Genomic DNA, 11,807 nt, shown 5'->3' on the forward strand with positions numbered 1-11,807 from the left:
GAAGAAATGTAACTCACACATGTTGCAAACCGTTAATCTCTTTAAGTGTGCTGTTTTAATGGTGGTAATGCTCAATTAAATTTAAAATATACTACACAGTAAATATTGAACTGAACCTTGATTGAAAAAAAAAAAATATATGTTCTATATACTATAGTTCCTGTTTTTAAACATTAAGGTATAATCTCTTCAGTTTAAGAGGAAATGGTTGAGTGCAAACACAATAACACATTGTCATAGACGGTGGCGCAGTACTTTACTATATACAGTACATCATGAAGTGTGTATAACGTCATACTGGATATCAGATTTAGATCAGATCTGAACCCAACTCGGTTATTGCCCGATGTTCTAATGGCGTACGAGCTTGTCTCTGATCTTGAAGCTGATCATGCCGAGCAGCAGGAGAACGGGGAGGAAGGAGTAAAGGAGAAGAAAGTCTTGTGTGTATCGGGACAGAGCGCCTGGATAGCCTTCGTCAATGATCTGATTGCCGTGAGTGATCGGACAGCCTCCTGGAAGAGGTTTGGAAGAATCTGCAGCAACAACATCACGGCACACCAAGGAGAAAGAGTTAACACTTATCTGATTTCACAAACACAGCATCAGATCTCAAAACAGCCAATGAGTCTCTCCTACCAAGTGTCCTTGAACGCTGAACCCATATTTGATCATTCATTGTAAATAAGAGCATCATGGTAATGATAACTTATCTTTAATCTTTTATATCAAACAGTCATTTGCCAATATAAAAGAGGAACATGGAGAAAAGTGATTCAAATGTCCTGCACTGAATCTCAATTTCAAGTCAACAATTTTCAGTTTCTGTAAAAGCTGTATTGATACAGTTTATCTGTGCTAATGTTAAACAGCCTAACTTATTTAGCCTAATCTCATTAACCCTTTAACACCTGAGCCTCAAAATGTCCATCTGGACTTCTCTATTTACTTTAATGAGTGATGTCCAGGTCAAGTAAAATGTTTTTATATATGGTTATATTATATATATACCAATAGAGTTACCACATATAGTATAACCACCATATTCAAAATGTCATGTCACTCTTTATTGTCAGGTCATGGTATAAACTTACTGCATGTGAACTCGAGTCCATGGAACTCGGTGACGATGAGAAGCTCACAGCTGTACTTCTGGAATGTCAAGTAGCTGAGCCACTGGAAAACCTGCGGCATCTGCTGTGTGCTTCTGTTGACGGGAAGGTGTGTTATTGGCAGCAGTGTGCAGCACACGTCCTTTATTCACAATTCTATGTTATTGTCACCTTAGGAATCCAGATCCCACCAAGATCCCTGCGATGTTGAGCAGAGCCACACCAGTGTTGACCATGTAAGGGTCTTGGCACACACCTAAGAGCACCACGGTCAGCAACTCACCTGAGGAAAAGAGAATGAAGTAAGTTGTGAAAACATAAACTCCACTTGGGTCTTATTAGTGAAAATAGAAATATATTATGAACTTAGCACAAAAAGTAAGGAAATTTGTGTTTGATCGATTATTTATAATAAATCTTATACTGCTGTTTATTTTGGAGCCACATTTGTAAGGAAAATACATTTGTGGGTTGCGCCCATGAAAAACTTGCAACTTGCAATTTATGGTGTGCGAAGTTCAGTATTAAATACCATCGAGAGTGACCTTCTAATGTGATTTGAAATTAAAACTATTTTTTGAGTCAAACTTTAGAATAGTTCTTGAATAAGAATATAATACATGTAATACAAAGCTTAATAAGCAGATTACTGTGAATGCTTAATGTGCTGTACAAGGGAGCTCATTTGAAGAATGATTTTCCCACTTTAAGCTGCGCTGCACACAACGCTGATTAAGCCAGTCAGCTCCACACGACTCTCTTTGTTTCTCAGTATCGTATAGTTTTTCTCTGTGTGTATGTGGCAACACACAGTGACACTTTATATCACAGAGATACAGACAGCTAAAAACACCAAGAAGTGTCCATGAAAAGTTTCACAAGTTGATTATACTGCTAAAAGTGTATCTGGACATTCAGCAGGACTTTAATCACAATCACAATTTTAACCACAGTGTTGTGGTAACTACTCAGATGTCCACATGATGTAATATAGGCTCTACACTTGATCTTTAAATGACATTAGCTCACCTATAATATGTGGCACCAGGACAACAGCAGTGAAACACAGGAAGCGTAAAGTATCAGGGTGCATGCCCACCGTCCTGAGAGAAAAGCAGAAAAACAAAGACAAAACTTAACTTTAGGCATTATCCATAAACAGAAACCTCATCCTCCATCAAACACCACCTAGGAAGAGAGCCATGCAGTCTTCGTACCCACCAGTAAAGGAAAGAGGTGAACACTAAGATGGCCAGGATGCTCAGGGGCAGGATGTGGAAGATGTAGGCCAGAAACATTTGCCATTTACTGTACAGACCATCCTGACTCTCCTGATCGCTGATGGCTCGCAACGCCGGGACTGAGGATGAGACAAAGGAGGCAATGTGACACGATGAAAGCTTAAAAACAAATATTTGGTATTTGTTAATAATGAAGAGCAAATGAATGAACAAGAATTTTGTGAAATCTAAACATCTGACATAAAGTTTTATCATTAAAGTCAAGAAGGCATGTCACTTTCATGATGAGTGAACCAATTTCAGTATCTTATCAGCTGGTGTTCAAGAGATTCAAGGTCAGTGTGATGTGCTTAATCACCAACACCTTTTACATTTTAATGTGGATAGTGCTGAGGCCAGTGTTTTATCCTATCTCCTTATCGTCAGTATCTGTAACAGCCTGATAACCGAGGAATACATTGAGGGGATAATCAATCTGCAAAGCCAAGCTCATTCACTGGTTGAATATTCTAAAACTGTATTCCAAATCGTCTTTTAACTTGTGGTGTAAAACCAGTGGTAAAAAAAAAAAAGATTGTGGTTAAAAGTCTCTTGTGAGTGTCTTTTCTGAAGAGTTTCAAACAGCACAATCTGACAGTTCAGTGAGCGTGGATGAAAGAAACCGTGGACTCTCTTTGTGTCTGTGTGTAACAGTTTCTCTGCACTCGGGGTTATTTGAAGTCACAGCAGCAGCTATGAATACCGAACTCTGTGGGTAAAAAGGCACGTTGGTTCACTGAGTTCGAAACAGAGTAAAGGTCATTCTGCACCCGTAGGTTAACTACAAGTGCAACCTGCCAGTGAAACAAAACAATACATGTGATCTTATAGTATAATGCTCCAGAAATTAAAAGTTGTATTTATGCTGACGACTGTTCTAATCTATAATTCTAGTCAATTCTAGCAGGGATCCCCTAAACATGTGTCTTCTTCTGTTTGCTGTAGGTCGAATGGATTTGCTTGAGTTCAGTTGAAGACGTTTCACCTCCCACCCAAGAGGCTTCTTCAGTTCATGTGCAAACATGTGCAAGGTACAGTGAGTGGGGTGACCGTGTCACTGCCATTTATAAGTTGTTAACTGATAACAATGCCAACATCAACAGTCCGCTATTCAAACGGGACAGTGAATGTGTGAATGGCACACATGCTCCCACATTAGTGAGATGTCTGACCCTGATGTGCAGCACACAATGTATCTAACCTTGTTAATGTGTATTTAAATTTAAATTAAATAAAAAAAGATTCCCGTCCCCCCTGTTGAAGACCTGTGATCTAGATTAATGTACAACCTATCGCTTAATCTGACCCGACAGAGACTCTCGTAAAACTCCCTCACTGAGCAAAATCAAAGCTGGACTTAACACTTTTTTTTTCTTTTTGCTGAAGGGAACAGAAATACTGCACACATTTGAACTCCTTTCACCCGCTGAACGAGAGATAAGTGGGCTTACGCGACGCAGATAAAGACGTTTGTAACAAGCTGTTCGACAAAGATAAAACATCTTTTTTTAATAAGGCGATAGAGCGCGACGTGCACTTCACAATTTCCTTCAAGCCATTGTATCCAACTCGTGTAGATATTTATGAAGCGATGGTATCAGACACATGCTGTTAAATGAAATATAATGTTGCTCACATATTATGTGACTGTTGAGGGCGAGGACTAGGTGGCATATCAGTGAAAAGGAGAGTAATCACATGAACTCTCATGTTTCCAGCTCAGTTATACAGTATACAAATATGTAGAGTGTGAGTGAGGCCTTAAATGTCAAATAAATGTCTAATTGTTTATTAGACTTACAGAGGGCTACAGCATTCAGCATGCCAGTGTAGGGCGAGGCACCGATGCTCTGGTAGATGATGCCGATGCGGTCCTGCACTGCGCCCTTACTGACGTTGTTGTCTAAACGCATGACAAAGAAGGCCACAAAGAGACCATAGATCAGGTTCTGGGACAGACGCATCAGAACACCCATCCTATCTCTGGACAGGTTCCTCACAGTCCTCCTGCAGATAAAACACACAGAAAAATAGATAAAGATAAAGATAAATAAAGGCAGGAAGACATCGAGTGAGTGGAATGACTGTTGGTGACACTGTTTGTTCTTATTATAGAACTAAGTTGAGCTGCACCCTGTGCCTTGTGTCTTGCAAAGATCAGATTAGATGTACCCATGTAAATGAAGTCATGTGATTCATAAAGCAAAATAATATATTTAAGAGGTTATTTATACATGCATTTAAAGAGATACACTCTCCAAAACCTATGTATGAAGCACATATTTAAGGGGATTGAAGACTTGCTCAGCACTGACCTGAGCAGAACCTCCAGTTTGGCTGAGCCACTGGGTGACTCTTTGCTCTTAAAGGGAATGGCTGCTTTGTCCTCCTGCTGCAGGCTCTGCCCTATTTTTCCCAACATGCTGTGGTAGATCGCCGAGCCCTGATAGGACGACGTGATCTCGTGCATGCGATTGAACGTGGCTGCCTCCCTTTCGCTGCTGCGCGTGTCCACGGACGTGAAGTCAACTGTGTCACATCACAGGAGATTTACTTTTATTTTTTTTAAATACAAACACTACACAGGTTTCATTGTTTTGGATACTATGTAGATGTACTATATTATATGCCTGTTAAATATGCAAGCTTTTGTGTATTCAGTATATATCATATATACAGTATGTACAAATACATGTGCATTACCATAAATATCAAAGGGGTTGCAGTACTCTGGACACTCATATCCACACTGACTGAAGAAATCTACCATTTCCTCTGGTTGTCCACAGAACACCAGCTCTCCACGACTCATGATCGCGATCCTGTTGAACACCTGTACACACAAACCAACGTTTATTTATCTTTCTGTTTGGTATAAAATAGTGAGGCATTTTACAAGTCAAAAAACAATAGTCATAGCCCTTATGTACATGCAGCAATCATTTAAGAGAACTAAAAATCAAACCACCTGTTTTGTGGTCACTGGTATTTTAAGAGGACTTAGTTTGTCTCTGTCCTTCTAAATGAAGTTACCATTGACAAATATCTCTCTCTTTCTCCAGTTCCTGAAAACCCACCCTGAAGAGCTCGGACCGCGGTTGGTGGATCGTTACTATGACGATACGGTTCCTCTGGGCCAGCTGTGCCAGGAGCACCACAATCTGATTGGCTGTCATGCTGTCCAGGCCGGTGGTGGGCTCGTCCAACAGGATCACGCCTACGAGGACATCGCCGCGATGACGTCATGGTCCGTGCGTGCGTCTCACACACACACACACACACACACACACACACACACACACACACACACACACACACACACACACACACAGTGAAAGGTTGAGAATGAGAAAAGCACAGTAACTTTTTTATTTCTATTCTTTTAAGTGAGAAACTTTTGAATGCACTCTTCATTAAGTGGCAGATGCAGGACTCTCTGTGGGGCCAAATTCAACTTGTGAAGATAATTCTGTTCTTTTTTTCAGTTAATTAGTATAATTAGGACAATTAAAAGATTGCCTCTTAGCAATGATGAAAGTAGAGTGGAATTAACTTGTGCTTTAATTGTGAGATTAATTCATTTCCTGGTTGATTGGAGAGGCAGCAAATGGGAACTCCTCATTACGCTCTCTCTCCTCTCTCTCTCTGTCTATAGTTATTTTAATCCTGAATGAGGACTGAGACCTTTCATCCTCCCTCGAGGACTGTAGACCTGATAAAGGACGGACACACACACACACACACACACACACACACACACACAGGTGAGTCTCTGCTCATTCCCTTTGTGGTGTGATAACCCCCTTTTCCATTACGCTTCTCCATCTCTCCCTTCATCCCCTCATGTGTCCTTTACTTATTCCTCTCTTTAGCTCCCTTTGTTCTTTCAGTGTGGACTTCTGAACACTTTAGGGAGAGACGGGTCTTGTCGTGAAGTTTACTCTTGTTTTCAGGTTGAAACAATCCTCACTGGTTTGAATTTTTGTTTTAAAGAATATGTGTATGAAATGCAATATTTGTTGCACAAAAAATGCACTTAATAGTTCTAGACATTATTTTCAAACATATTGTCCCATTAGTCTCAAAGCTTCAACATTAATACTTCAGGATATCAACAATATAAGATGGCTTACTCTTAATGCTAAGAGTAAGTTATTTTTGCACTTGTTTTACCATTTACTTGAGTTGTGTATATGGTTCCATGTTTATTTAAAATGTATTTATATCCTTTTATTTTATGTTGACATTTTATTCATTTAGGACATTATCTTCTATATTAGCATACTATTGTGTAGCATTTGATTATCTATTTAACGACCTTGAGCTCAGTGCTGCTTAATGTGATCTCATTTTCTTAATTTGGGTGATTTGTCTTATTTCAGTATTCCTTTTGCTTATCTGGGAAGCACATTGCGCTGATGCTCAAAAAGTGCTTCATGAATAAAATGATCATCACTATCCTCAGGAGTGTTCCAGCCTGGAGAGGTGGTTACTCACGTGGGTCCTGCAGGAGCTGGCAGGCGATGGAGACCCTCCTCCTCTCGCCCCCAGAGATCCCTGGGAAAACGCGGCCTCCGATAACACTGTGGGCCACGTGACTCAGACTCAGCTCGGCCATCACCGAGGACACCTGCACGGCAGCCACAGGTCAAAGGTCAGGTGACAAGATTATCACTACCTCTAAGAAGTCAGTTGACAACAACCTGCTGAACAATATCCTGAATCTATAGTACGTAAAGGCATGAAGTAATATCAAATATTTTCATTAATGAGTTTGGTTACACTTTAGATTAGGGAACACATATTCACCATTAACTAGATACTTACTAACATGCATATAAGTAGCATACTAGCCCTTTATTAGTAAATATTAAGCAGGTATTAACACCATGTGTAGGAAATATCTTAATTCATGCCGTAATAGAGGTAGAATAAGGTTATGCAGGGTTAGTGGCAGGGTATGTGCTTAATGATTAGTATTAAAGGGCTAGTGTGCTACATATATGTTAGTAAGCACCTACTAAATGGTGATGGTGAAATATGTGTTCCCATGAGTTTGAAAATAAATCATAGACTATAAATTTAAACAGTAAGCGACCCTAGCGCTGATGAAGCAAATAATATCATGTATCATGTAAAATATAGCTGTGCGCTTAAGACACTGGTGCTCCACGCTCATACCCTTTGACAGAGGAAAATGTCAAGTTTAGCCACAGAGAGCAAACCGAGTGGACAAAGCAGAGGATGCTTTCAACAGTCACCTTCTTCTTGATGGCATCAGCCGAGTGGTTCCGCAGTGCCAGCTGTGCCGTGTATGTCAGAGTCTCCTCCACAGTCAGATAACTCAATAAGTTATCACTCTAGTGGACACAAAAAGAAGAGGATGGTAAAGAGAGTAGTGATGAAAAGAAACAAACGCATAGTGAAAACAGTGATGGGTCCTTCATCCTAACTGAGGATATAGTATCGTCATAGAATCCTCCTCCATTTTACACATGCACTTTATATTAGGTAGACTTGTTGAACACTATTATCTAATCAGCCAATCACATGACAGCAGCTCAATGCATGCAGGCATGATCAAGACAACCTGCTGAAGTTTAAACTCATTGTCAGAGTGGGGTAGAAAGGTTATTTAAAGGTGCATTATGTAATAAATCTAAAGCAACTGGCCATAAAATCCTCCTAATATGTCACAGAGACTCAGGAATAATGTTCATATAACAAACTGAACTCATCAACAACAACAGTACAGCCAAAATATTTGCATTAAAAAAATTTTTTTGCAGACTGCAAATCATGTTTATGTTTTGAAATCATGTTTCGGCATGTGGCGCCACCTACCACTGTCTACCAATCATTGAAGTCAGTAGAGTCTCAGCTGCCGAGCAACCGCAATTTGAATGTAGTAACCGTTTTTGGCCACATTCTTACATATGGCACCTTTAAGTTTCAAATGTGTTTTCATAAAACTGCTGATCTTCTAGGATTTTCAAGCACAACCATCTCAAGGGTTTCTCAAAAAAATTGTGAGAAAAAATGGCGAGAGAGAGGTGAATGACCAGACTGGTTTAAGATGGTTAAAAAGACAACATTAACTCAGGTGGTATTTTCCCTATCTCCACTTTGCACCAGGGGCCCACACGTTAGCTGTAGTGGTTAGCAGTCTTGCCTTTGCAGCAAGAAGACAGAACAAGAGCCTTTCTGCATGGAGTTTGCATGTTTGCATGTGTGTGGGTGTATTTTCTCTGGTTTCCTCCCAGAGTCCAAAAACATTCAATATGGGGATTAAGTCAATTGGACACTCTAAATTGACCATAGGTGTGAGACTGGATGGTTGTTTGTCTCTCTATGTGGCCGTGTGATGGACTGGCAACCTGTCCAGGGTGTGACCCCGCCTATCACCCTATGTCAGCTGAGATTGGCACAGTCTCCGCAAACCCTCACGTGGAGGTAGAAATTGGATGGATGGCACTATGCATGCACCATGTATGATCACTCCATCCCTGCACATCAAACTACGTCACATCCTGACAGGTTTTTAGTCATCTTCACACGTCTATGTTCATTACATGTTGACATGTGCATGGCACTGACTATAATATACCCCTCTGAAAGACACACACACACATGGTCTCGAAGTTCTGAACCTCGTGCCTGCCTCAATTAACATGTGGCGCCTCCCAGTCCCTCTCCTCTTCAGTCTCTCTCCTGAATGACTTTGATATCAGGAGCTCATATCACCTCCTCATCTGCAGCTTAGCGAGGGGAGTTAATGACGAGGCTTAGAGAGCGAGGGAGGGTTGGCGTTATCAGCGAGAGGAGAGATGATTTGAAAGGAAGCAAAGGCCTGCTTTACGCCACTGTTTTTAATTCGGTCTTTGGATACACTTGAGCACCTCTCATTGAGAGATTAAGTATATGAGGAGGATATCGAGGGTCTTAAGTTAATTTCACACAGAGGCCCGGGCAGCCTTTCAGGAGTTTTAGTGAAATGTTGTTTTCATTTTGTTTTAAGACAACTTAAATATGAACTATCCACGTGCTTCACATGTGATCCTGACAGGCAGGAGCCAGCCAAAGTGAAAAGCTCATGTGATTAGGTGCTAATAACTTGTGAATATCCTTTTAATAATGTGTTGGAAATATTTAATTTCTTTCAACACTTCAGCTATTGAAATTGCTTTAATGAGGACATACTGACATACTCAAGACTAGTTTTGCTCTTCCTCCATGTTCTAAAGTTTTCATGAGGAACATTGTTTTTCTATGAAATATCAGGGTAACACTTGATATTTAAGCAAAAGTAATTGTAGACGTGGGTTTCCGGTAGCGACCATGGATGTATTATAAAATCTGGATACAGCACAGCCCCTTTGGCTCATGGATTTGGGGGTTTAATATTATATAATATAATAGTAATACCTTACATAAGGTTAGTATCGGAGGTGGTAAGTAACTAAATACATTTACTCAAGTAACTGTATTGAATACTTTTAAGTACAATTTAAAATCAAGATTTTGTATTTTACTTGAGTATGTATTGACTCAAGTATTGTACTTAGTTACTTTATAAATCCTTTCCATTACTGAGTAAAAACAAAAATTCAGCACAATGAAGACGAATGACGATGTGATTACCACCAGCACTGGCGCGTGAACATAGAGGGCGCGCGCCAAAAGTGACATAATATCCTGTGTGGCACCGGGCGCGTGAGCTCCAAAATAGTTTTGGATTTCTGACCCCTCTTCATATTTCTACTACCCTCACACCCCATGCAAAGTAACTAAGTAACTTTTACTTAAAGTACATTTCAAATTAACTACTTTTTACTTCTACTTGAGTAATATTTCATCAAAGTATTGGTACTTTTACTTGAGTACAATATTTTAGTACTTTTTCCACCTCTGGTTAGTATAAGGGCTACCTGATGACATTCATAGCACAGCATTAGTAATTGATTAATTAAGACCTAAATTATTTGTTTATTAATGCTCATCTAGGTAACATGTACACCATAAAGCGAGTGATTAGTAGATGCATTAGTTAGCTGTTACTTAATGCTTATTCACTCCAAATAAACACCATTAGTAAATGATTATTATGAGACATTATTAATGGCTTCCTAATATATTAACTAATGTGTTAATTAATGTATCTATAATGCTAACTAATTACAATATTAAACTTTTATTAATGGTTGTAAACATTAATTAACTGCTTATTAAGACATTAACGAATGCAAAGTAATATATATTAATGATTGTTAATATATAATTAAACAGTTAATTAATGCTTAGTAATGTACTAACTAACATTAATTAAGGGACCCTTATTGTAAAGGCTCACCAATATCAGTATATTTGGTGAGTTTTTATCATTTTCTTGGCCTTGTTGTAGTGCTGCAGCCCGGAAACACAGAGATTGTGTGTATTTATGGACATGTATGCATGTGTGTTTCTGTGTGTGTTACCTGCAGCACATAAGAGAAACAGTCCTGATACTCTTCTCTCTTCAGTTTCCGGCCATTAATGAAGACTTCACCCAGCAGTGTGCCACGGTGTCCAATCCTGCCAGAGACAGCGTCCAACAACGTGGTCTTTCCTGAGCCTTTACCATGCAAACACACACAATTACACTTAAGTACAGTTGTATGAACAGCAAATTTCATTTTAGATGCCCTGTAATTCCCAGTTTCATTTTTGCTACAGGGTTTTTCATTTTAAATAAATATTTTACAAAGTAATCACAATATCTTTGAACTGGGATTCTGAATATTTTAAAACTGTTAAAATTAGAAAAACATAAATAGTGTGTTATTTATTTATCTTTTAAATGAACTCAAATTAACCGGTTGACGTATGTTCGTTCAGGAATCACATTTATTTTATCTCCATATAAAAAACGTAGGACTGAAATGAGTATCTACCTGAATTTCCCAGGATGCCCATGATCTGTCCACTTTCTACATGGAAGGAGACGTCGTTGAGGATCTGACGCGTCCATCGCTTCCTGTAGGATGGTAAGTCCCACCATGGACCCACACGCTCACTGCAACACACACACACACAGACACAGTGAGCATAATTTCCCCAGCGAATGACACCAGAGACTTAGTAATAAGTAATGTATTTTATCAGTGAGCTTAAAGAAACCAGACAATTAAAGATATATCGAACCAAACTTTTAATTGATAAATAAGTTAATTCTCAGACTGTACCTGACTGTGTAGGAGATGTTGCTGCAGCTCAGGCAACAGGGAGGCTCCGATCGCTCCTCTTTACTGTCCCTCCAAACATCCCTCTTCACATCTGATATGTACTTGAAGGACTCGTGAGCTCTGGTCCTGTCCTCTGGTTCCAGTGCCTGCATTGCACAAAATCTGTCTCGGTGTTCTCCAGCCAGTCTGCTGCT

The 11,807-nt window shown here is 39.6% G+C and overlaps 1 protein-coding gene across 1 annotated transcript; it reads right to left on the minus strand.

The window, feature by feature from the left end:
- Positions 1 to 351: 351 nt before the first annotated feature.
- Positions 352 to 11,765, minus strand: abcg5 (ATP-binding cassette, sub-family G (WHITE), member 5; the record flags this gene model as incomplete). The annotated part of the gene is made up of 14 exons (XM_083898017.1): positions 352 to 536; positions 1,095 to 1,207; positions 1,284 to 1,395; positions 2,142 to 2,215; positions 2,334 to 2,472; positions 4,194 to 4,399; positions 4,708 to 4,921; positions 5,096 to 5,225; positions 5,470 to 5,609; positions 6,890 to 7,022; positions 7,654 to 7,752; positions 10,867 to 11,003; positions 11,323 to 11,444; positions 11,614 to 11,765. The coding sequence occupies 14 exons, from the start codon at positions 11,763 to 11,765 to the stop codon at positions 352 to 354; spliced, it is 1,956 nt and encodes a 651-aa protein (XP_083754143.1).
- Positions 11,766 to 11,807: the final 42 nt, after the last annotated feature.

The sequence above is a fragment of the Microchirus variegatus genome, assembly GCF_963457635.1.
Source record: "Microchirus variegatus genome assembly, chromosome: 11".
NCBI classification, from domain to species: Eukaryota; Metazoa; Chordata; class Actinopteri; order Pleuronectiformes; family Soleidae; genus Microchirus; species Microchirus variegatus.